Source organism: Podarcis erhardii (assembly GCF_964252035.2).
Source record: "Podarcis erhardii genome assembly, chromosome: 9".
In the NCBI taxonomy this organism is placed as follows: Eukaryota; Metazoa; Chordata; class Lepidosauria; order Squamata; family Lacertidae; genus Podarcis; species Podarcis erhardii.
Window position 1 is genome coordinate 59,014,774 of NC_138512.1, and position 27,184 is coordinate 59,041,957.

Below are 27,184 nucleotides of genomic sequence, written 5' to 3' on the forward strand. Positions count from 1 at the left end.
TCACCTTGAAATGGAAACAAAGTTAAACTCTTTCTAGTGGAAGGCCGGGTAAGAGAAAGGTCCCACAGGCATACAAATGCCCTTCCCGTGGAAAAAAAACCAAACACTTTTCATGTTGAAAAATGCAGAGTGTATTCTTTCACAGTCTCTTACCAACCCCGGACTAAAGAAGGCGGGGGATACAGAGTACTGTGAATCACCTCTAAAGTGATCACTGCTATTCCTTCTCCTGTCTGGGGGCAACCATAGAAAGCTTCCCTCCAGCCCTCTCCATGTTTCTGCCAACCTTCTGTAGTGCTTGGTTTTTGTTGATGAGTTGTGACAACTAAGACACAAATGGGAGTAGTTCAGGGCAGGGATTGTTCGGCCCCTGACAACTCTCTATAACTTGTTAGGGAGGCCTGATTCAAACTTTGAGCATCCCTGGTATAAACAGAGGATTTCCTGGTCCAAAAATACTGAATTGCTGTTCAAAACACGTTTCTTGATTCCATCGCCTATAATTTTGGCATTCCACACAGCTGCTCATAATTACTATTATGAATCATTTTGTGTTCTTCTATGGGAAGGCAAGTCTCCGCATTTGACAAATTGTCACAAAACTATGGAGAAGCCTATCAAAATCTTTCCATGGGCTTCACTAGTCTTTGGTTCAGGCCTTGAAAAAAATATATATACAGTTCCCTTCTGTAGCTTATTGAAATGCTAGTTAAATGTAATTTACCATACGTGCTTTCCTCCTCCGGTCTTTTTCTGATAATAGAGTCTCTGAGCTGGCGTATTTTTTCCTTAAGTAAGAAACAAACACACAAACAACAACAAAAATCAATAGCTGCAGTTGATTGTTAAAAATAATGAATGAGTAGCTGGAGGAGTTGGGCTTTTTAGTATTCTGCACACTTAAGCTTCCTAGCACAGGAAATCATTTTAAAAGACATTGGGGGGGGCGGAATCTCTCTCTCTCTCTCTGTGCTTTAAAAGAGAATCTTGGTAGAGTTATGATACATAAAGATCTCTGGAAAGTTTTCTCTAAGAGCAAATGCAATATCTCCACAGCTGCCACCCACTCCCTCAAGAGGCAATAATTGCCATCCATATGGGCAGCTACCTTGAATTTCATGGCCAAAATAAGAAAGAAGTATTTGTAACCACCCAAGAAGCAATGAGTTATTAGGAAGAACCTGTTCAGCTTTGTTCTGTCAACTTTAGTTTTGCTGCCCAATCACTCCAGTTGTCTCAAAGAAGGACAAGTCAAGTCTTCTCATAATGGTTCGGGTGTCATGCTAAACCATGGCTTGAATCTGGCTTGTTTCCAACCAGAGTTAACATTAACCATAGTTTGTATGTTTGGACAATGATGGAAAATCAATTGCAGCTATGTGAAGTCTCAATATTTTCAGGGCTCTTTAAATCCAGCTAATTTCTATGAACACTCAAATGCAAATGGTGAGGTGGACTCCAGAAAGAAACTTCTGCAATATTACATATATTACAAATAAACTAAGAGAGTCAATGTAGGTGGTGCAGCAACTGTGGCCAAACCCTGACCCACACTCATTAAGAGCATTGCAAAATCCCACATATAAATCCAATCCAGAGGTTGCACTTTTGGTCTAATAAACTATGCTTTAACAGATGGGGAATGAGCCCTGCGCCCATGTACTCTTGTCACTCTCCTCCCTTTCATCTTTTAAGGGCCTAGCTTTAGTGAAAACACGATTGTTCCTTAAACCAACTTTCCCATAACATTCAAACAAGGACACTGTAAAAATTGGAGACTTATTTGAGGGATTTTTCTGTCACTTCCTGTTTGGCATTACCATCACTAGTATGGTCACTCTGAAAATCAGCCCCAATATATTCTCCTAATATACACACTTTTGCAAGCAATTTTCCATAGTGTCATGCATTTTTTTAGGATATTTGCACCAATGTATGCATTTTATGCAACATTTTGCATGGTAGACGTATTTTTGTACACATTACTGGGTGGCAGAACAACACTGCAAAATTTGGATAACTGCAAAATTTGAAGGATGGTTGAATTTCTGCCTGCACATTGTATGGAAAGTGTGAATTAGCTAGCTTTGCCTTTGAATGTGAATTGACTCAAATTTCTCCTAGACCCCTAACTATGAGAAACACATGTGGATGTGGTCATTAAAAATGCATGCATGTCATGAAAGTCCTAAAATTTGATTTGTATCCTGGCTATATGTAGAACTATTCACAAGAGTGGGGCAGGTCAGTGGCAGAATTGCCTGCTTTGCCTGCAGATGATCCCAGGTTCAGTTCATGGCATCTCCAGTAAAACAGATCAGGTGGCAAGGGATGGAAAGGTCTCTGCCTGTCAGGTTTGGGGGAAGCGGCTTCCTCCCACCCTTCGGCCGTGGATAAGCAGAACAAAGCGAAGAGAGTCTCTTACCATTTAAAGATATTTTAGTTATCACAGCGAAAGAACAAAGAGTTCTTTCTTTGTTCTGCATGGGACAATGACAATAAAGATATCATATATCGTAAAGAGTCCATTCTCAAAGTAAAGGTGCTCCCGATTAAGGTTTCCACCTACTTCCCCCCTCATCACCCTCGTCACTTCCTTGTCTTGCAACCTGATCTTGCAACCACTATGCCTTCTATGTAGCTACCTTATCTAATCTCTTTGACCTTGGACTGAGCGGCTGGACACATTCCAGCGAACCAGAGTCTGTCAACTCTCTTTTTCTTAGTTCTTCTTCCCCTAGCTGTTCCCCACTCAACTCTGCCCAGCTCTGCAAACTCTGCAAACCACTGCTCCAAATCTATACTGCTCTGCTGCTCTTGGGCAGCTTCAGGATCCTGGTCAGGAAGAGGGGGAGGCTCCCACCATTCCTCATCAGAGCAGCACTCCTCAGCCTGGTCTCTGACACTGCCTGAGATCCTGGAGGGATGCTGACAGCCAGAGAAGATAATACTGGACCTCATGGACAAAGCGACTGGCTTAGCACAAGGAAGCTCCCTATGTGTCTAACGCTGGTACACCCAACTCAGGTTTGAAGACACACAACACAGGAGAAGAAGGAAAATGTGAAACCCACTAAAACTGCAGAGATATCTTGATAAACATAGCAGCTAGCTTGTAACCACCACACAAAATACACAAGGCTTCTACCTGCTGGGTCGCTTCTAATCCACTTCTGTGATTCTGCCATTCTTTAAATTTCTCCAGAGCTTCATCCACAGAAAGTATCCCCTTCTTCACCTGCTCCTGCAATAGGATGAGCTCTTCTTGCCTCAATGGGATGCTTGGCTTGACGGTGCTGTATGTGGTCCTGTCACCTTGAGCTTTATCTTCAGGGAGCAAATGCAAACATTCAGGACAGAAGCAAAAACCCTTTTTGAGCTGCATATATGATAGAAATCTAGATTTCTGAAGCAGAGAAAATGGACAGCCTAAGTGCAATTACTAGATACCTTTTCAGTGTGGTATAGTGGTAAAATGATATAATGGTTATCATATCAGACTAGGGGTGGGGAGACACAATTTAGTTGCCTAGGCTAATTTCACTATATTTCAGCCACACAGGGTTGTTGAGAGGATGCAAATGGAAGGGGGTGACCCACCTTTAGCCCCCTGGAAGAAAGGCAAGATATAAAGGAAATAAATACATAAATCCAAACGGTAAAGGTCTCAATGATGGGGGGAAGATGTTGCTTCACCCTGACTCCTTAGAGACACCAGAACATTTAGCTTATTTTCCTTGGTCAGCTTTTGTATTATCAGAGCTTTGCCACAACTCCCATTAAGACAGGGATAGTAATTTTCCAGATGATAGTGGACTCCAGCTCCCATTAGCCCCAGCATGGTCAATGGTGAGGAATGATGGAAGTTGCTGACATACAAAATTTGGATAACTGCATATCTCCCATCCCTGTACCAAGAGATGAGTAACAGGTAGACCTTTCCCTAGGACCTTGTGTGGTGTAGTGGTTAAGAGCGGTAGTCTCGTAATCTGGGGAACCGGGTTCGCGTCTCCGCTCCTCCACATGCAGCTGCTGAGTGACCTTGGGCTAGTCACACTTCTTTGAAGTCTCTCAGCCCCACTCACCTCACAGAGTGTTTGTTGTGGGGGAGGAAGGGAAAGGAGAATGTTAGCCGCTTTGAGACTCCTTCGGGTAGTGATAAAGCAGGATATCAAATCCAAACTCTTCTTCTCTTCTTCTCCCCTCCCTGCTAGGTCAGATTTGAATCTGGATCCCAACTGGAATATCAATAACTTTTAAGCTCCAGGATTAAATTCTATGTTGATAAATGAGACAAGTGCTGGCAGGGATTCCAATATCTAGCTGTGATGAGGGTTTCATCCTGGTACACAAAGCATTCACATTCATGGCCATTTGCCTGATTAATTCACTCTCTGTTGAATTTAGTTGTCGTTGGAGTTCCTTTTGTGAGACAGCACTGTACCATTAACTAATTATGAAACTCAAGAAAGGAATCACTGACACATCACATTAAGGCCAGGCCCTTTGGTACATAAGCAAAGACAGGAAATCTAGCACTACCAAGATAGCTTTCCACAGCAACCAGTGTGCACACCACACTTTCCTGAAGACAAACTCTGTGTCATACTGAATTATCTCTATACTAGAGCTGTACACCATTGTTGTTGTTGTTTAGTCGTTTAGTCATGTCCGACTCTTCGTGACCCCATGGACCAGAGCACGCCAGGCACTCCTATCTTCCACTGCCTCCCGCAGTTTGGTCAAACTCATGCTGGTAGCTTCGAGAACACTGTCCTATGCAATATTTTTCTTTACAGCATTGGACTGTATACAGCTTAAAGCAGCTCGACATCCACTTGAGTCGGTGCTGGGAAGGTAAAATAGGTTGGCCAGGAAGCTCACTTGCATTACAGTTGCCTGGCCTTCATTGTATTCCGCATGGATGAAGATCAGACATTCGGTTTGCAATCATATGCGAGGCGTAAGCTGCATTGCACACAGTGGAACTTACTTTGGAGGAAAAATATATGGGGTTGTGCTGCCTGGCAACTGAAGGATGATGTGCCAAAACTCCCCATGGAAGTGACCTCGAAACACGTCAGAAGTGCTGGTTCAATTAATAGCATGATGGCCAATTAATGATTAGATAGGAACCCTGTAGTAGTAAGCTGGTGATGATGAGCTCTGACTAATTTTCTGTAGAATAACATGGTACCTCCTCCGTCATGTTAATGCTTCCTTCTTGTGTGAGGGCTCTTTTGTGGTCCCTCAACCAACAATATATGGATCCTCATTTTATTGTCTTGTACCAGTGAAAAGCTTTAAAAGATTCTGATTTGCAGTTTTTATTGTACCCGGTGGGCTACTTGTAGCATGGTAGCATGGAGAATCTGGCCAGCCTATTAAAAATGCATTTATTTCAGCAGGTGATTGATGCTTAGAAATTATTTGAACTTGTAGAGCAGTAACCTTGGACATCGGTGAACCAGCAGCGTCAATAATACCGATATTTAATCATCTCCTAGGAAAATGTTATAATGCCGCTTGAAGGTTATGGTAAACTCACTGCTCATAAAAATGGAACAAACAGTCAGGAATTCTCTTTTCATTGATTAAATGGCTATGAACACAGTGGTGTCCTAAACAGGTCACCAGATAATATGCTGACCGCCAACTCTACATATTTGCTCAAAAGAAAGTCCCAGTGGTCTGAACTGGAGCTTCTCCCTTGCTAATTGTACATAGCTCTGTATCCTTAAATTGTTGTCCTGTCCCAGTAAGGACCCCTGACCATTAGGTCCAGTCGTGGCCGACTCTGGGGTTGTGGCGCTCATCTTGCTTTATTGGGCGAGGGAGCCGGCATACAGCTTCCAGGTCATGTGGCCAGCATGACTAAGCCGCTTCTGGCGAACCAGAGCAGTGCACGGAAACGCCGTTTACCTTCCTGCCGCAGCAGTACCTATTTATTTACTTGCACTTTGATGTGCTTTCAAACTGCTAGGTTGGCAGGAGCAGGGACCGAGCAATGGGAGCTCACCCGGTTGCAGGGATTCAAACCGCCGACCTTCTGATCAGCAAGTCCTAGGCTCTGTGGTTTAACCCACAGCGCCACTCGCGTCCCTGTCCCAGTAAAGGAAGTTACAAAATCTAAACTGCATCCTCTTGGAAACTTCTGATTCTCTGGGTTAGAACTTAAGAGCTTGGAGGTCAGTAGAGTTGCACAGCACAGCTCCTGACTGAGAACTATACCACTGGAAGTGGGAGGCTCCCTTTTCTAATGCCTTGCAAGTAGACAAGTAGTAGATCAAGCATAGCTTTTCTTCCCAACAGTGTTATTTCTGTTGGGGAGCACTAAAACAAGTCCTGAAATGTGATGTTCCAAGGAAAAGGAGGAGGTGGGACTGAGCTAGTCTGGGATCTGCTGGATCCTGCACCAGTCTTGCTGTCATCAGATGATGGTGTCAGGCCTGATCTGGACCTGATCTCTGTACCAGTTATTCTGCCCTTCCCTTCCACTGCTCCTCCTCTGAGTGGCTGGGCTGTGGCTATGGCATTGGTCCTGTCACTCGAGAAAGCTCTGCTGGCTGGTTGGATTGTGCCCTAAGTCTCAATCTAGCTCTGTAACTGTCACATTTGCCCTGTGATTGCTACTGTTGGCAGTGCAGCTTGGCAAAGAACAGTAAGAAATGAGAAAGGACTGTAGAAGAATAGATGCATTTAACATCCAGTCCTAGACTGACAATGTAAACTTACCCTGCCACAAGTTGTGTCAGGGAACCAGCAAATGGGAGTTTTTGCAGATTGTTGCATTGGGTTATTATACTGCCATGAACAGCCTCTCTGGACCATATATATATATATATATGTATATATAAATCAACAAAATCATCATACCTGGTTTTCTGGCAGTGCACAGCAACTTCTCATTACCAGCATGAGTTCTGGTTGCCTTCTGCTGAAAAACTACACGAAAAGGAAATTAGGAAATGAAAGATGGCAGCAGAATAAGTATGGTGATTACTTTTCAGAACTCCAGTGCCTCACAAGAGCATCCAAGGACCTTGAAAACAGATTATAAGGAAATAGCATGAGCTCTCACAGTGTCGATGGGCATCATTTTGGAATACTTCTGGGTAGAAGCAAATTCAGAAGTGCAGAATCCCTTCATGATGCTCACAGCCATGCCTCCTTACAGCCGCACCCCCTCAAAGTCACACCCGTACTAAGATTATACAAGCGTCTTAGATTATACAATAATCTCATAATCATACAATAATAATACTAATTAGGGATGCATTGTAATGCAGATCTCTCTGTGTTGCCTTTCAGATAGATCTACAATTTTCTGTGCAAATGATTTGGACTGTTCCAATGTCTGTTTTTCAGAGTTCCTTTGTCCATAACAAAACTTGCACACCATTCTCTTCAAACTGAAGCACCTCCCTGCAGCCTTGCCCTCCCCTTCCTGGTCCAGCTCTCCGCTGCCCCAGACCACACTTGATCACACATGGTAGGAAGCTTGGTTGTGTCGACAAATAGAGAGGACATATCCGTCAATCTGCTGATTTATCTCATTTTCTCATTTCTCAAATCTGAAGTTCAGTTCTCCACATTTTCTCACCAGGATGTGATTTCTTTTTACACATATAGAAGTCCTCATGATAACACATCATTCTAGCAGGAATGTTTCCTACAAGACACACATTTTTGTCTGCAGTGGTATAGTGGTTAGAATGCTGAACTAAGACCTTGGCTCAAATTCCTACTTAGGTCTCTGGGTGACCTTGGTCCAGTCACTGTCTCTCTCAGCTAAACGACCTCACAGGGCTGTTGTGAGGATAAAATGGGAAGAGGGGGAATTGTAGGCACTTCTTGAGTGAGGTAGAAATGTAATAATAAACAATAAATAAAAATAAACATGCACATCTTTGCAAGTTGTCAGGCAGTGGGCTGAAGAGGAATGGGTAGAGACCGCTGGGAAATGATGGGAGAGGAAGAAGAGGAAGCACCAGGAGGGTGACAGCTGACGGACACAGTGTTTTTAGAAAGCATTCCAGAACTCCCCTCTCCCAGAACATGGCAAGCCTTGAAAGTAAGAGAGCAAACAGCTCAGAAGCAGAGGGCCCTCAGTGCCACCCGTAGGGGAGATGATGATGATGACAAAAGAGGAAGTGGGAGGAAAGGGGGGGTGAAGAGTCACTCAGGACAGTGCCACTATCCCAAGAGGCTGTGTACAAGCCTTTCTCTGTAAATATTGAATAAAAAGCAGATGGTAAGAACTTGTCTTGTATGTTCCTGGCAACTGGCCATGGGAGTTGCTTACTTCTGCCTGACACAAGAATTCTCCCCCAATATAATGTATATTGTGTGTTATTTTCATCAATATATACATTTGTATGCATACTCTCAGGGGTCAGCAAACTTTTTCAGCAGGGGGCCAATCCTCTGTCGCTCAAACCTTGTGGGAGGCCGGACTATATTTTGGAAAAATAAAATAAAAAATGAACAAATTCCTATGCCCCACAAATAACTCAGAGATGCATTTTAAATAAAAGGACACACTCTACTCTTGTAAAAACACATGGATTCCCAGACCATCCACGGCCAGATTTAGAAGGCAATTGGGCCGGATCCGGCCCCCGGGCCTTAGTTTGCCTACCCATGGTCTACCCTAATATACACATTTTTCTATTTGTTGTTTGGTTGGAGAAGTGTGCTGCAATTTTGGCGGGAAATTTTGCTTATGCTCAGGGGGCAGGGCAGGGCAGGGCAGCAATGAGGTTAAGTGAACCAATGGGCGTGCCAGGCTGTCTCCACCAATGTGTCTGCATTGCCCAGACCATATTGCTGTGCTGTCCGCATCAACCCAGTATGTGGCACAGCCACTACTGCCAGGTGACAGGCTCCACAGTGCCACCCCACCAACATGGCCACTCCTGCAATGCCATCATGTTCACGCCAGTCTAGTGTCAACTGCTAGCAGCAAAGGGGTCAGGGTTTGAAGAGAATTCTACCCTACCCAATGGATGTAAAGTCATGGACAGGCCAAATGTTAATGGCCAAGGGCAGAAAAATGAAGAGTGTGTCCTCTAACAAATTACCCGAAGAGAAAATAAATTGGGTCCAGGACAGGGATACATTCAACAATGTCCCTGATTAGGAAGTACTTTAACTGATAGGCCTGGGTATTTCTGCTGAGTTTTGCAATGCCACAGCAATGAAATAAATGGAATTACTTCTCCAGCTGTTCAAAGTCAAATTGCTAGAACCACTTTACATTCAGCGTCTTGCTGAAAATCATTTTCAGCTGGCAACAAACACTCTGAGTGGGCGAGGTAAGAGAAAATAAATTATTCACTTTTTTTGGACGGAATTAGGAAAACATGTAACTAAACTGCAACACAGCAGGCACACGGGCATGCTATGATGTGAGGAGAAAACAGTGAAGAAACATGTTGACATTTCTCACAACACTTAACAAGCCAAGGCACACGATTTTGGCAATGACAAACTGGAGCACATCCAGTGAATGGACAGCATATTGAAGGTCTGGAAACTTAGGTCCTATGAGGAATAGGTGAAAGAGCTGGGTATGTTTCACCTGGCAAAGGGATGATTAAAGGAAGGAATGGCTGCATTGCCCCATAGAAGATGGAGGAGATTTGTTCTCTCTCTGTGAGATCTTGTGGGTTCTGTGAGATTCTGCAAGAATTCAATGAGTTCTTGTGAGATTTCAGCAAGATCTTACCAGAAGCTGCTGATACTTCACCAGGGGCTGAAGTGGTGGGATGAGTGAGGTGCCCACAGGGGTGCCACCTCGTGAGCTACTGCTGCCCAAGGTGGCTGTTTCACCTTGTCTCATGGGCAAGCGGACCCTGCTCTTGCTCCACAAAGGACCTATGGGTGGAAATGGGTGGAAGTTGTTTGGCAGTGGAACATACTGCCCAAGAGCTGAGGATCTTTCATCCACTGGAGATACTTAAGCGGCTGATGGATGACTATCTGTTAGGGGTGTGTAGTTTTATCTTGGGTTGTACATTCTTTATTGATAAGGGGTTTGGACTAGATGAACCATAGAATCATAGATTTGTACAGTTGGACATTATACCTGGTCATCTAGTCCAACCCTCTGCAATGCAGGAATCTCCGTTAAAGCATCCATGACAGATGCTTAAATCTCTGCTTAAAAACCTCCAATGAGTCTACCACCTTTCAAAGAAGTTTGTTCCACTGTCAAACAGATCTTACTGTCAGAAAGTTCTTCATGATGTTTAGTCAGAATCCCATGACTTGTAACTGGAAGCCATTGGTTTAGGTCCTACTGAAGTTTGCTCCATCTTCCATGTGACAACCTGTTAGATATTTGAAGATTTCTATCACATCTCCTCTCAGTCTTCTCTTTTCTGGGACAAAGATACCCAACTCCCTCAACTCTAAGGCTTGGTTTCCAGACCCTTAATCATCTTGGTTGTCCTCCTTTGCACACATTCCAACTTGTCAATATCTTCCTTTAACTGTGGTGGCTAGAACTGGACACAGTACTCCAGGTGTGCTCTAAGACAGAATAGAGTGGTACTATTACTTCCCTTGAACTGTTGATGCAACCTAGAATAGAATTCACTTTTTTTTGCTACTGCATCACACTGTTGACTTATGTTGAGCTTGTGGTCTACTAAGACCTTGAGATCCTTTTCACATGTACTTCTTGCAAGCAAGGGTTTGAATGGATCTGGTTCTTCTTGCCTCTATTGAAATTCATTTTGTAGTTTCGGCCCAGTTCTCCATTCTATTAAGGTCATACTGGATCCCAGGGCCTTGGACAAAACCCTGTGGCACCCCACTTCTCACTTTTTCCCCCAGGATGGCGTGAACAACCAGCTACAAATCCACTTAACTGCTTTGTATGGAGAAGAACCTGGGTTTAATCCCCAGCATCTCCAGGTAGGATTTGGAGAGACCCATGCTTGAAAGCCCAGAGAGTCACTGCCAATCCGTGTGGACAACCCTGTACTAGATGGACCAATGGTGTGGTTCAGTGTAAGGCAACTTCCTATGGCTGTGGAGGCAGGTGGGGGCAGTCATCTGCAGCTTTCCATTGACTCCAATGAAACTTTTGAAAATTTACGCCATCATTGCAGGTAGAACTGATCTTTGAGCAAGCACAGGTCCTGCTGGACTCATTCTGGTTCCCAGTACATAAGCACCTGCTTTTCTAATGGTGGAGTAATTATTGTATATTGATTTTGTGCAGAATTGCTTTGGGAATAACGTACTTTAAAGGGACATTTATGAGATGGTGTCAGATGATATAGTGAACCAAAGCAAGAAAGAGCTATAGAGACTACATTCAAAAAACATTAACTTTGGTGAATTCAGTTCCTTCTCTCTGATCTTATTTTCTAAGCTTTCACTATCTAATGTAGGATGTTGAGGCAGCAAAAAACTGATTTGCTCCATTGGAAGCACCACCTGTTATGACAAAAGCCCTCAAATATCATTGATGACATTATACAAGTCTTGTTGACTTGAAGGAAACACTCGATGTGAATGAAACAACATTAAGGGAAATTGTGCTTTGAATGAGAATGTGCCTGCTATCAGACCGTCAAAATAAAACTGCAGTTCTTGCAAGAACTCAGGCTGGTGGGTGGAAGGTTAAGAGATGTGCCCCCTTAAATACATTGCATCCCAACAAAGCTGAATGCCAATGAATGGGCCAATGAAGGCAGACTCAGAGACTGGGTTAAATTGTTCAATCTGCTTGTTTTTGCTGCTTATTTTAATGCTACAGAAACACTAGCAACATGGTTCCATTTACTATGAAGACGCCATTGCTGCACAATGCAGCCCTCCCTTTACCCCCAGTTGGACTGGTGAGGGGCCCCTCTGAGCCACTGGGGACCATCAGTCACTGCTGGGTTGGGGCAAGTAATGACCCCAGGCCTGTATATAAGCCTGTATTGGCCACTTATGTTTTCCCTTCATTGCCTAATAGCAGCTATGGTTGTGATGTCTTGAAGTGATTTGCTAACGGAATTGTCATGGTGGCAGGAGAAGAGTTAGTCCCTCCTATGCAAAAACAATTTCTTTACAAACTTGATGGGGGATGCATTCACACATATTCAATGTAGTACCTAGTTTTGCTTTGAGGCTGCATTTTTTTGTACAGTTACTTGAGAATAAGCTCTGTTTCTATTATTATTATTATTGCTATTGTTATTGTTATTATACTTACATACCACCCTTTACCCTGGGGTCTCAGGGCAGTTCACAGAATAAAATCAAAATATAAAACCACAAAATACATAATCAGAATAAAAAACAACCCAACCCCCCCAACCACACATTTTAAAAGGGCATTGGATGTCAATCAAATCAACCAAAGGCCTGGTTAAAAAGGAATGTTTTGGCTTGGCAACTGTCAGGGAACTGCCATCGGAGCCAGAGGAGGAGGGAGGGCTCCAGAGGGATGCTGGAGAGCGTCCCGGGAGGGAGAGAGGCAGCCCATCTGCTGGGGAAGGAAATCAGTGTAGCACCAGTGGAGAAGGGGGGCAGATGGGGGAATCGGCAAGGGGGCTCCATGACTCCTCGCCGGAGACCAGCGGGGAGAGCACGGGTCCTCCGCTGCCCACACCCTCCTTGCACAGAAGACTTCCGCGCAGGGAGAGTAGGCGGAGACTAGGCGTCAAAGAGCTTCTTTGCTGGAAGAAGTTCAAGAAACGCACACTGACGGATTCTGCCAGCGATTGAGGCAGCCACGGATGGGTGGCTGTCCGGACAGAAAGGGTTCACCCAGGTAACCCAGCCAAGCGTGGCGCCGATTTATGCACGAGCAACCCCTAGAACCATTACAGCACCTAAAGATGTCTAATGAAGGTACCAGGTGAACCTCCCTGGGGAGAGCATTCCACAGATAGGGAGCCACTGCTAGAAGGCCTGTTCTTGTGTTGCCACCCTCTGGACCTCTTGAGGAGGAGGCACATGAAGAAGGGCCTCAGAAGATGATCTCAGGGTCTGGGTAGGTTCATAGGAAAAGAGGCGGTCCTTGAGGTAGTGGAGTCCTGAGCCGTTTAAGTCCTTATAGGTCAAAACCAGCACTTTGAATCAGGGCCTGGAAACTAATCTGCAGCCGGTGCTGTTGGACCGGGATCGGTGTAATATGCTCAAACCGTCTTGCTCCGGTGAGGAACCTGGCCTCTGAAATCTGCACCAGCTGAAGTTTCTGAACCAACTTCAGAGGCAGCCCTACATATAACGCATTGCAGTAATCTAACCTTGAGGTTACCAAAGCATAGACAACAGTAGTTGGGCTATCCCTGTCCAGATAGGGGCGTAGCTGGGCCACCAGCCAATGCTGCTGGAAGGCACTCCGGGCCACTGAGGCCACCTGAGCCTCAAGCAACAGCAAAGGATCCAGGAGTGCCCCCAATCTATGAACCTGCTCCTTCAGAGGAAGTGTAACCCCATCTAAAGCAGGCAATCTCCCACCCATCCGGTCTAGGAAACCACCCACTAACCCACCCTCAGTCTTATCTGGATTGAGTTTCAGTTTATTGCCTCTCATCCAGTCAATTACTGAGGCAAGACACTGGTCCAGAACTTCCACTGTCTCACCTGCAGATGTAAAGGAGAAATAGAGCTGAGTGTTATCAGCATACCGCTGACAACATACTCCAAACCTCTGGATAACCCCAACCAGCAGTTTCATGTAGAACGTAGGGGGTAGGATTGAGCCCTGTATTGAAGGTTCCATGGGGCTGAAAAGCACCCCCAAGTAACACACTCTGGGAGTGACCATCCAAGTAGGACTGGAACCACTGCAAAGTGGTGCCACCCACTCCTAGTTCGGAGAGTTGCTCCAGAAGGATACCATGGTCGATGGTATCGAAAGCCACTGAGAAGTGTTTGGATTTAGATTTGATATCCCGCCTTTCACTCCCCTTCAGGAGTCTCAAAGCGGCTAACATTCTCCTTTCCCTTCCTCCCCCACAACAAACACTCTGTGCGGTGAGTGGGGCTGAGAGACTTCAAAGAAGCATGACTAGCCCAAGGTCACCCAGCAGCTGCATGTGGAGGAGCGGAGACGCGAACCCAGTTCACCAGATTACGAGTCTACCGCTCTTAACCACTACACCACACTGGAGAAGTCGAGAAGAATTAACAGGGACATGTTTCCCTTGTCTCTCTCTCAACAGAGGTCATCATACATAGTAGAACTTACTTCTGAAGAAGCATGCACAGGTTTTCAATGCACATCCCATGGAAAGCAACAAGACTTTACCATAAAGTATGTTGACGACTGGAATGTGTTTGTGTAGCAAATCAAAGAGGGGCAGGGAATTACAACAGCACTAAGCAGGCTTCTTCCTTGGCAGTTCTATCCAGGGATGCCAATGAGTCAGCAGGCACAGAGACTGAAGTATCCCCCTTAGGCCTGAGGCAATTCTCTAAGGTCAGAGCTGAACTACATGGCAGATCACTGTAAGCAAAACTGCACCTGTCTCTGTGGTTAAGCTGTGCTAACTTCAGTCTCCTGGGCAGATGATCCTGTGCCTTTAATGAGCACAAACCTTTTGCTATGTGCTACGAAACAAAATGCTCTCATGCATTTATTTAACAGTTATTCTGACATTGTGTAATTGGAAGCATATTGAAATAACCTGGTGAGGAATATTAAGAAGCCAAGGAACAGGAAGGAAGCGCGCCGAGAGTGCACGCCATCTGGACATAAAGCCATTTGGCACGACGGCGTGGCTTCGTCTTGATGAAATTTCCCTATGTTACTGAATATTTATCTGAGTATAGATGGTGCAATGATTGAGGGCAGGGGGAGGTGTGTACGTAGTAAGAGAGCGATCCCACTCTTTCCTGAAGGGGACAACATGTTTTGCAATGTGCACCTGATATTATTGCAAACTGAAATAAACATTGGTGGGGAAACATTTCCCTGCTTTAACCATTTTTGTATGTGTAGCCTTGCTGGCTGGGGATGATGGGAATTATAATCCCAAACACCAAGACGACACCAGGCTGAGAAAGCTTGATCTCAGCTTACTCCATTTCCTGAGCTGAGACATTTAGTCTTCAACTGTTCATTGCCTTTCGCTAGCTAATTACACATAAATGACAGCCTTGAGATAACTACCACCCCCAGATTCACCGCCAAACTCCTTGTTAAATGAGAATCTGTTTACAGATCATCCGCTGATGTTTTCAGTGCAAAAAAAAGAAAAAAAAGAAAAAAAGCTTTCTCCCAAAGGCCTTGTGAAGTGTAGTTCCTTAAGTGAGCTAGGAATATCCAGTTAATGATTCTTAACATGGTCTATATGGTGCCTCTGGCACCAAATCACGACAGTTAAACTGGTATAAAACTGATGTAAGTACCTTAGAAGTTCTCAGGGGTCTTTAAAAATAAAATAAAATTAAGAAACATTATTCAACTTGCTTGTTTCCAGTCTGCACTGATGCTTTCTCTTTTCCTGTTCCTCAAGGGCAGGACTGCTACTGCAGCAAATCAATGCTGTTGTGTTATGTTGCAAACCTCCCTGTGATCTTTGGATGCAGGACAGTATATAAATTTAATAAATAATGATAATAATGCCTGGATTCTAGCATTGGGTACTCTATGGGTGGACTCCTGATAGGCACTTAATGGAACCTGTGGCTGGTTTGAATAGAGTTTAAAAAGCAGATTTAACGAAAAATGCTTTGGTGCCTGAATCTTGCTTCATCACTGGCAACAGGACAATATCCTGAGCAGGTGTTAAGGGACACATAGCTCTGCCTTCCAACCCATACTAACTCTTTATCCACTAACAAAACCATAATATTTAAGTTTTTTATGTGTTGTGTTTTTCTGCAAAGAGCTGAACATGAATGTACAAAGAATGTTAGACTGAGATTATTCTGTATATTTACAGCAGATATTTGCTGGGCATTAATGGAACTTTATTAAAAGTGAATGGCAAACAAAAGTTACCTTGTGCTATGTAAGGAGTGCTCTCCTGTTTTGTGGGTGCAAACAAAGGACGAGGTGCAGGCGCTGGTGGCCGGTTCATAATAAAGGACCTGCCACCTTTTCTTCGCTCTTTGTTGTCGTTGTCAAAAATGATATCGTACACACCATCATCCACAAGAGCAGAGCTGTATGGATCTTCCTCTTCTGATTTCTCAGATTCACCTTCTTCTTTCTCCTCCTCGTGTATCTCATCGGTTTTCTTTTGTTCTTTCTCTGCTTCCCATTCTACAAAACACGCACAACAGCAACATCATTATCCAGGCTCCTGGGTTTCCAGGGTGAATGAAAACACCACCATACGCCTGTTAAAATAAGCCTTAGTAAAAATCTTTGCACGTTGCATACAAAGACCATGTATACCTCTATAAATTGGACAGCTCAAAATCACATTTATTCCCTTAAAACTACAGTTGCCTGCCATTTCTATTAGAGGCAAAATGGCCTTTTAAAAAACAATACAAATTCATCGGGATGAACTCGTGTAAACTGCTATGTAAATGCTAAAAAAAAGTATTATGGGCTCCTTATAATTGTGTAATCTGGAGAGGTGTGTGTCTCACTTTAAGAAAAAAAGAGTAGTGAGGATGTTAGACAGTGCGAAAAGCACAGTCATTGCTGGGTACTTTAAGGACTTTTGGGAAACACAAATTTGACCAAAAATTGCATATACTGTACTAATTTGTATGAACAGGGGCTTCTGGTTGAATTAAGACTTTGGGGGACTGGTGTCTCACCGGGGCAGATATTTTGCACTGTTGACATAGAAATTCTGCAAAAACCATTCTCAGTAAGCCCAGATTCAAAACTGCAGGGGTGGGGGGACATCATGGGAGAAGCGTAGCTCTGACTGAGTGAAAAACAACCAACAGATGAGATGCAAGAAGGGTTGTGCATGTACAGTAAAAAACACACACGAAAATCCTTGGGTTGAGTAAGTGTTTCCATAGAGGAAGAGATGATGAGGTGCTGGGGTGGCAGAAGGTGACAGAAGGTGGTTCAACAGCCAATTTGACATATTTTTCCTATATAGGGAAATTTTTTCACAGACCTTTTTAGCACTCTACCCTGTAATGCATTACTGAATAAGAAATCTGACTGATTGGGAATCTGGTTTGAGTCCCCATATTGAACTTCCAAAGGGAATTTTCTCCCACACTGTCACTACACCAAGTGTGTTTTTTAACCAGTTGTTTTTAAAAGGGGGAACAAGAACAGATATATCCTACTGAGGAATGAAATCTTCACTGAATGTGCTTGTGCTGCAGTTTAGCGGCAGCTTCAACTGCCCCGACTCCCAAAGAACCCTGTGGAATGTAATCTGCTGAATGCTCTAGCCCGACGCACGAGCCACTAGTGTGGAGAGCCATTCTGTGATGAAGCAGGAATGGGACCACGTTTTTAGCTCTACCCTTCCCATTGGGGCTTTTTCCACCAACACCTACCCATTAAGCCCCTGCACGTGAACAGTTGCTTGCTCATTGAGGTTCCTTGACAAACACCTGTATTTGTCAAGAGTCTGGTCTTGTTTCAACACAAAATGCCCTAGACAAGAGTATCCTATGAAAAGGGCTTCTGTTAGAGATGCCTGATTCCCCCCCTCACAGAACCTCAGTCCCCAGGGGCTCCCTGTGGAATGGCAATTTTATTAAGCCAGTTTGAGTACATATACTCTGTACAGAAGGTTTCCTCTCAGCAATACCAAGGTTCCTGTCAGCATCTCTCCTCCCTTTTCTGGAACTGGTAGAACATTGCATCCCCCCCAAGGAACCCAGCTATTAGATTCATAGAATTCTATGGTTCTAATAGTTAGAGTACAGTGGTACCTCGGGTTAAGAACTTAATTCGTTCTGGAGGTCCATTCTTAACCTGAAACTGTTCTTATCCTGAAGCACCACTTTAGCTAATGGGGCCTCCCGCTGCTGCCACACTGCTGTGGAGTGATTTATGTTCTCATCCTGAAGCAAAGTTCTTAACCCGAGGTACTATTTCTGGGTTAGCGGAGTCTGTAACCCGAAGCGTCTGTAACCTGAAGCGTCTGTAACCCGAGGTAGCACTGTACTTGGGAAGGCTGTTTTAGGAAATGGCTATTACAGGAGTATTAAAAGAAATGCTTCAAACACACGAAAACTTTTCACACACTACACAGGTATTCGTTATCTCTACACATTTTGTCCTGCTCTAGAGAGTAGGGTTTGAACCAGTGGCTTCTAGTAACAAGAAAGGAGATTCTGACCAAACAACAGGAAAAACTTTCTGACAGTAAGAGCTGTTCAACAGTGGAGCAGTTTCTCCTTCCTTGGAGGTTTTTAAGCAGACGTTGGATGGCCATCTCTCTCAGCTAAAGGAATCTAAAGGAATCTTTAGCTGAGATTCCTGCATTGCAGGGGGTTGGACTAGATGACCCTTGGGGTCCCTTCCAACGCTACAATTCTATGATTCTATGTACAAGTGTTTGTGTGAAAGAAGCTCCAGGTGCCCATTCAGTTCAGCTACTGCATACAGAGCAATGCGGATAGTAAACCCATTGAATGCAGCACATGAAAAGACCTACAATCAGAGATATTTCCTTGATGACTGTTAACGAAAGGCAAATTAAAACAGAGAGCATTGGAGAAAAACAAGTGTGGCACCCTGTGTTTCATATGAAGAAGAGTCCCTTCCCAACTTGCCATTATTATTACTATTATTACTATTATTATTATTATTTTTCCACTTTGTTAGCATTCTGACCTCCCAGCTTCCACAGGGGGCACTCATGCCACTGGCAAACAAAGGATGGCAGCAGTGGGTTGACTCCAGGTTGCTCTGCAGCTATTCTCCTGCAGTACCTGCAGCAAATGACTCTCTAAAGAATGTGGATGGATGACTCATTATGGTTTCTCTTTGAAAAAGAAACGATCGCACCCCTCCCAAAGATGAAACCAACCTAATGCTTCACAGAAACACAGCGCAATTAAACTGAAAGATTCATACAGAAAGCGCTTCAGAGGGATTCGGCTTCATCCCCAGGATATTAACTGGCACTGCCTGGAGTTAGTGCGCACGTCTGCCTGCTTAGAGACACGTCCGTGATGCAATAGAATTATTCATGTGTGGCGTCGCCATGTGCCAGTTTGGCGGGCCGACGAGCCATTCCAAACCCTTTCCAATAAATCCTTTGATCCCTTCTCCCCTCCTCTGTCGGCTGCTCTTGTGGGAACAGTGGCACTTCAAGGGCACAGCCACGCAAAAGGTGATTTGGCAAGAGAGCAGTATCTTTATCATGGGCAGCAGCACCCACCAGACTATTTTGTCGCAACACTTTGCACATTTCTATGCTCCATAGTTATATTGGTTTATGTAAACCAGTTATACCTGCATCTATATCTAGATCCAATATTGATAGGGCTGGTTCAGGTGAGATTTTCTACAATAGCAGGGGTCAGCAAACTTTTTCAGCAGGGGGCCGGTCCGCTGTCCCTCAGACCTTGTGGGGGCCCAGACTATATTTTGAGGGGGGAAATGAACAAATTCCTATGCCCCACAAATAGCCCAGAGATGCATTTTAAATAAAAGGACACATTCTGCTCATGTAAAAACACCAGGCAGGCCCTACAAATAACCCAGAGATGCATTTTAAATAAAAGGACACATTCTACTGTTGTAAAAACACGCTGGTTCCTGGACCGTCCGCTGGCTGGATTCTGAAGGCAGTTGGGCCAGATCCGGCCCCCGGGCCTTAGTTTGCCTACCCATATACAATAGCATTCAGAAACTTGGAGGCCTCCATATATTGCAGAATTACAACACATGTCGCCCCTGACCATTGGCCATGGTGGATGGAGCTGACAGGGGATGAAGTCAAACAAGATCTGGCTCCCCATTCCTGTTCTAAAATTACTCTGCTTTACACTGGGTGACCCCATTTACAGCATTGTGTAGATAGCCCAGTCAACGCTGGCACAATGACAAGGTTGGTGCCAGGCAGACCTCCCTATGGAGAGCATTTAATAAACAAGGAGCTACTACAGAGGAGGCCCTTGTGGGAGGGCATTAAATGTTTCACATGTGCAGACCTCACTTTTCACCATGTGTCTTGTTATGTACTGAGTTGAATAGGATCCAAAAGGCAGCAGTCTGATTGGTCCTAGAACAATAGGATCCAGAATGCAGCAGTTTGTTTGGTTCACAGGAGCCACCCAATCCAGCTCCAGGTGGAAGTGAATCCGCAACCTGATTGGCCTACAGGAGAATCCCGGAATTAGCCAATCATGTGGGGCCCATTGTGTAAATAATGTATATAAAGCAGACATTCTGGGGGAACTTCCATTCCTCCTCACCATTATGAGCTGAATAAAGAGCATGAAATCCACTCTCGACTCCAAGTATATTTCATGTCTCAATGCAGAAAAAATAAAATGTAAAACATGCAAAATTAAAAATGAGTTTTAAACATCAGAGAGCAGAACATCGGCACAGCATTCATGGTGCAAAGGCTTCCTGAAATGAAACCACTTTAACCCGATGTCTGACCCTTAGCAGGAATGGTTTCTGCCTGGTTTCTAATGGGAGAGAATTCCACAGAGTCGTGCTCCGGTCAATGCAGGAATGCTACTGGTGCTCCCCCAGGCAAACTCAGTGATCAACTTGGAGTCCTGGGCCAAATACACTAGTGCAAGAACCTTGAACATGGCCCCAAAGCAGTTGGGAAGTTACTGAAGGTCTTTGAATGCTGGTGCCATGTGCTCATGGTAGTCTGTTCCCATCCCCAGCAACAGGCAGCATAAAATGGCTGCACGGAAATATCTAGATTAATTAAATAAATACTGCAAATATTTTGGGAGGATTTGTTTGCTTTCATGACTCCGTACCTTTGGTCCAGTTGAAAACCTCATCTTGTCTTGCGGTGGTAAGTGGGATTCGAGGCGGCAAAGGTGGCCTCTCAGGGTAGACCACATCTTTGCTTCTTCCTTTAGGAGCCTTCTCCTCCTTCTCCTCCTCCTCCTCCTCACTTGAGCATTGTGGATTTCCCCCTAATTTATTTTCTTCTTCTTCTCCTCCTGTTTTAGCCTCTCTTTCCTGTTCATCTCCATCACCAACCATTCTCGAGTCCTTCTGGATTTTCCAGCAGGCTCCAGGCTGTTCTCTTGGGATTGGCCTGGCGGCTAATGCTGGGGAGGACATGTTATCATTATTTCATTTTAAAATACAGTATGCGATCTGGAAGCATTTCATATTTCACAGATTTCCACTGAAGCAACGGCAGCACTGCTTATAAAACTTTCATGAACTAATACAGTGGAAAAGCTGACACATGTATAACTCCAGTGAAAAAGCACCTAAAATATTTATTAAATGAATGGTGGAGGTTTTCATTAGATTTTGTAACTTTCCTGTGTAACATATTCATGCGTGTGATAATGTTAGGCTTTCTCCAAATGGTGGTGGAAACCCAGATCTGTGTCTGCTCCCCTTTGCGCACGCACCCCCACTCCGAGCTCAAATTGCTCGATTATGAATGCAGCACAGCACATAGAAGTGAGTCGAGCAAGCTATAACTTATGCAGCTGTATGGGGTTATATATTTTTAATAGACTGTGACTCGCCAGCTTATCATTTGGCATTCTTTAACATGGAATAAATGTTGCCCTTAGGAGAAGAAATGTTAGAATTGCTGCAAAGATGGTCCTTTAATGGGTTTGTGAGGCCCTGGTGTCTCACTGAGCACACATATAAAGGATGAAGCCATCCAGAGTAGTGGGGAAGGCAAATGGCTTCCACATAGTTGATTTTTTTTAAGATACGGTCTCTATTTTGGATGAAATGATGCCCCTCGTGCATTCCATTTGCTTGCAGCTGCAGTTAACAATGCCTTCGCCTATTGAACTGCCGACATCTGAGGCTGGGATGTGACACAGCTACTTGGCACTGGCTTCATTTGAGAGGTCTGGCCGACTACCAACAGTGGCAAAACTAAGGGTCATTATAAAGCTATAATATAGTGGCTCCCCACCACCCATGAACCACTTGAAAATGGCTGTGGGTCTTGGTAGAGCTCTTAATGATTTCTCTGCCTGTGTGTAGCATAGATGCTGTATGCCTTTTAACTGCCTTTTATTGCTGGGAGAGATCATCAGGGAGTTTGGGCTGGGCATTCATCAATATGCGGATGATACCCAACTCTACCTCTCTTTTAAATCAGAACCAGTGAGGGCAGTGAAGGTCTTGTGTGAGTGTCTGGAGGCTTTTGGGGGATGGATGGTGGCTAACAGATTGAGGTTGAATCCTGACAAGACAGAAGTACTGTTCTTGGGGGACAGGGGGTGGGCTGGTGTGGAGGACTCCCTGGCCCTGAAGGACAAGGGGAACAGCCTAGGAGTCATTTTGGATTCACAGCTGTCCATGGAGGTGCAGGTCAATTCTGTGTCCAGGGCAGCTGTCTACCAGCTCCATCTCGCATGCAGGCTGAGACCCTACCTGCCCACGGACTGTCTTGCCAGAGTGGTGCATGCTCTAGTTATCTCCTGCTTGAACTACTACAATGCGCTCTATGTGGGGCTACCTTTGGAGGTGACTCAGAAACTGCAATTAATCCAGAATGTGGCAGCTAGTCTGGTGACTGGGAGTGGCCGCCGAGACCATATAACACCGGTCCTGAGAGATCTGCATTGGCTCCCAGTATGTTTCTGAGCACAATTCAAAGCGTTGGTGCTGACCTTTAAAGCCCTAAATGGCCTCGGTCCTGTACACCTGAATGAGTGTCTGCACCTCCATCATTCATCCTGGACACTGAGGTCCAGCGCCGAGGGCCTTCTGGTGGTTCCCTCACTGTGAGAAGTGAGGTTGCAGGGAACCAGGCAGAGGGCCTTCTTGGTAGTGGCACCTGCCCTGGGGAACACTCTCCCATCAGATGTTAAGGCAATAAGTAACTATCTTACTTTTAAAAGAATTCTGAAGGGACATCTGTTTAGGGAAGTTTTTAATGTTTAATGCTGTATTGCGTTTTAATATTCGGCTGGGAGCCACCCAGAGTGGCCAGGGAAACCCAGCCAGATGGGCTGGGTATAAATAATATATTATCTTCTTCTTCTTCTTCTTCTTCTTCTTCTTCTTCTTCTTCTTCTTCTTCTTCTTTTTACTTCTTATATTCTGTCTTACAGTATCACAAATCGAATTCCATCGAATTCAGATGGTAGGGGTTCTTCACAGACCACCCGAAGTGGATGACCCTTTGGGAACTCCTGGGGAGCTGGTTAGGACTGGCTGCCAGGGACATGGAATTCCTGACAGCTGTTTTGACAATGCAGTGCAGTGAGGAACTTAGGTTAGTCCAAAGGAGGGACTGGTACCAGCCTCCTTTTGCTACATAGCCAAAGGTGCTCCTTTCTAGACTCAGATAAGGAGCTATGGTCTTCAAGACGGCCACTGGAGTACCTGTGGAGTCCTGGTGCTTGTGTGCAGTTTAGGGCAAGGGATGCTAGTGGTAAAACACCAGGAATACCAGAGGATGGAGTGTGCTCAAGGGGAGAAGAAAATGGCAAAAAGCTAATGTGCTTTAAATTAACTAAGGTAGAAGCTGCTCACAGAACTGTAGCTCTTCCCTGTGGATGTATGCATTACGACATATAAATTTATATTGTCACCGTGGAGAAGAAGTAGTGTTGGAGATCTCTATACCAGAAACGTACAAAGTCCATTGCAGAGAGATTCTGAGCTCATCATCACCACGTAAGTGTCATCTACGGTCTCGACTTCTTCCTCCTCCTGATTGTTGCTTTCCTTGCTGTCTTCTTTTATCTGGGAGGGAAAAGACCAAACAGTGCTCAGTAGCAGGAGTGTCCATCAGGGTTTCAGTGCAGGCCACAGAGCACAGTTCTGGAGCCAGCCATGCAGATCTCCCATCTGGTTCCCTACTTTCTGCAGAACTGGTTTCCCTCTGAATGAGCTTTTCCTTCAACACAATCCAGTTCTGTAAAAAGTGTAACAGGAGACAAAGGAACACAGGGAGAAAACATAAAAGGTCGACCCCCTAATTGCAATAAGTTAAAGCTGACAACTTGTTGGCATGTTTGCACAGGAATTAATCAGCTCTTTTTGTGTGTGTGTTGGTTTGTTTTGCAAGCAACACTAGGCATAGACCACAGCAAAAATCCAAAGAGCTATTTTAGGAGTGCCCAAGCACATCTGGTGCAGCAGAACTTCTATTTGATAAACATAAGCCCCAAGGTCCCTTTGGCTAGAGGAACTAATCTGGGAATAGGGAAGCTCAGGCATGTGGGTCAATGTGGCTCTCCAGTCCTTTGTAGTGTTGGAAATCAAGCCTATATAGGGAGTAACTGGCAACACTCCCAGGCACCCGGCTTGGTCTCCTGCTGACCTCTCTGGCTGCATTCCCAGCAAGATCCAGGCAAGGTCGCGATAGGCGATTCTTCTCAGCGTGAGAAGAACACCCCCCCCTCCCTCCTGCACTCCCGGCAGGGAAAAGGAGATAGACAGAAACGTTTTTACATGCTTTTATTTCTGTCTTTGCAGCATTACAGAAAACATGACTGCTCTCTTCAAGCTCCAGCAGTCGAGAGACAAACACCTCCTGTACTTACTGTACAAGAGCAAGAGGAAGAGCTCATATTACACTCTGAGCTAATTCCGGTGCTTCGCACTGTGAATTGACTGTCCCTCTGTTTCCCACGGACAGTCACAACATTCCCATCATGTTTACTTTTCAAGATAGCAGTTTGCAGCTGCATTGCTTCTATATCGTAACATGTAACTGGTCCTTAGGACTCTCCCCAAGCCACAAACCCCTCTGGCCTTTGCTTTGTATCCCCCTTGGATGTTTTTTTGCCTGGCCAGAACATATCTATGAAATCTAATTCTAAATCCCCCCTTCCAATATACTAGGTTCCTGATCAGGATCCTCCACACACTTATGCACACCAGTTAAAAAAACAAACCCCTGTATTTAGGGGTACAGATAGGAAGCTAACATATTGCTGAGGTTGGCCCTCACTTTACTCTGTTCTTTGACTCTCAGTCAAGGTACTTGAATTTGATTGTCTTTGCCCTGTATCAGCATCTCTCTATTGTCAGAATCAATGTTGGCCCTGGGCCATTTGACATCACTCCCTTTCTGATTTTGGGGCCAGCGCTCATGTGATACAAAAGCTCTGGATAGAAGATTTCTGACTGGATCTCATGATTTATTTTTTTAAGTGCCTTTCCCATTCACCACACCCCTTACGAATGGAAAAAAGATGGCACCATATATATTTCCCAGGAGAGTGACTTTGGCCACCACCAAAAAGCTTTTATTGATGAGCCAAAGAGCAGGACCCCAGTAGCTGGTTGTATAGCCTTTGCAATCTCATATGGATGCAAGATTCTTGATACTCAAAAGGGGTACACATTCTGAACAAAAAATAAAGTCTGCTTTCAGCAGCTGAATGATTTGACTGATACACTACACTTGTATACACATTTGTTTATTTTGCATATTTTATTCTGTCCCTGCTAGTTGTGGGAGAGGAGAAACAGTTATACAGGCACAAAAGCAACCCCCTGCCCCCCCCAGGCAATCCCAATAAACCCCTTTTCTGGTTTCATACATTTCACCTGTTTTTACTGCCACGAGGTCTAGAAACATGTCTCTGTTTCTATGGAATCACCCTGCTGAAACACTACCCAATGGTACCCAATGGGGCAGAACCATGATGGATAGGTAGGTAGCAAATTACTTTTTGTACTCACTTTGAATATTCTATCTGTTGGGGGTGCTAGTTCACTTGCCAGTGCACCGGCAAATTGCATTAGGTTGTATTCTACTTACAGCAGACCTGAAAATAATGACTAACTTAGGTTTAAAAATTTCAATGGGTCCACACTCAGTATAACCTACTTGTGTACAACTCAATGCCTTTTTGTTTTGTTGTTCTCTGTTCGACTCTGTGAGGGCTTACATTATATTTTATTTTTTCATTTTAACAAGGTAGTACTGCCTGGCATTTGCTTTTGAAAAAAGAGAAGACATTTTCAAGGCTGGAATTTAAGGAGCATATGTTGGAACTCCCTCCCTTATGGAAATTTGCCAAAAGCCTGAACATCTTTTAGACATGTTGTAAGATCTTTCTATTCAGCTTGGCCTTGGCTGTCAGGCTTTGATACCTGCTCAGCTTTTGAGCTGCTCGCCAGGATCATTTATATGAGCACAATTCTTTCCCAGGCCAGCAAAATACATGAGACCAAAGGGATATCCACAGGATAACAATTCCCCTGTTTTTCTCCCTCAGTACTACATCAGGCCATTATGGGAGTCAGAAAGCTGTGTGAGAGACTGCCAGGAGTCCCTCAGAAGTGATTTGCTGTGTTGAGCAGAGCTGGTGCACTAGCTTCCTGACAGGTGGGTTGATGAGAGAAGGAGAGATGAAGTGGGGTGGTTGATGCAGTGCTGTCACACTGGTGGAGCTGATCCAGCCCTCCTGCCAGTGCATTTGCTGTGTGCCAGACTCCCCACTGCTATGTCTCTCAACCAGAGTGGTGCATGCTCTAGTTATCTCCCGCTTGGACTACTGCAATGGACTTTACATGGGACTACCTTTGAAAGTGACCCAGAAACTGCAACTAATCCAGAATGCTGCAGCTAGACTGGTTACTGGGAGTGGCCGCTGAGACCGTATAACTCCACTCCTGAAAGACCTACATTGGCTCCCAGTACGTTTCCAAGCACAGTTCAAAGTGTTGGTGTTGTCCTTTAAAGCCCTAAACAACCTCGGCCTGGTATAACTGAAGGAGCATCTCTATCCCCATTGTTCAGCCCGGACACTGAGGTCCAGCTCTGAGGGCCTTCTGGAGGTTCCCTCCCTGCGAGAACCAGGCAGAGGGCCTTCTTGGTAGTGGCGCCCACCCTGTGGAACACCTTCCCATCAGATGTCAAGGAAATAAACAACTGCCTGACTTTTAGAAGACATCTGAAGACAGCCCTGTTCAGGGAAGTTTTTAATGTTTGATGTTTTATTATGTTTTTAATTTTGTTGGGAGCCGCTAGAGTGACTGAGGAAACCCAGCCAGATGGGTGGGGTATAAGTTGTTGTTGCCTCCCAGTAAGCAACAGTGTCCCATCTGCTCCACCCCACCCAGCGATCCACTTTTGGTCTCCCCTTCTTTGGGGGATGAGCCTGAGAATTCTTAGTGAAAATTGCCCTCTGGGCT

The 27,184-nt window shown here is 44.7% G+C and overlaps 1 protein-coding gene across 1 annotated transcript in view; it reads right to left on the reverse strand.

Annotated features, from left to right (window-relative positions):
- The window catches only part of BANK1 (B cell scaffold protein with ankyrin repeats 1), a 196,213-nt gene that overhangs the window by 6,024 nt on the left and 163,005 nt on the right, over positions 1-27,184 (reverse strand). The window contains exons 8-13 of the mRNA XM_081876829.1: positions 23,668-23,776; positions 20,851-21,150; positions 15,962-16,225; positions 6,877-6,945; positions 3,149-3,327; positions 725-788 (exon numbers count right to left, since the gene is read on the reverse strand). Of these exons, the coding sequence (XP_081732955.1) occupies positions 725-788; positions 3,149-3,327; positions 6,877-6,945; positions 15,962-16,225; positions 20,851-21,150; positions 23,668-23,776 (985 nt within the window). The remainder of the gene's footprint in view (positions 1-724; positions 789-3,148; positions 3,328-6,876; positions 6,946-15,961; positions 16,226-20,850; positions 21,151-23,667; positions 23,777-27,184) is intronic.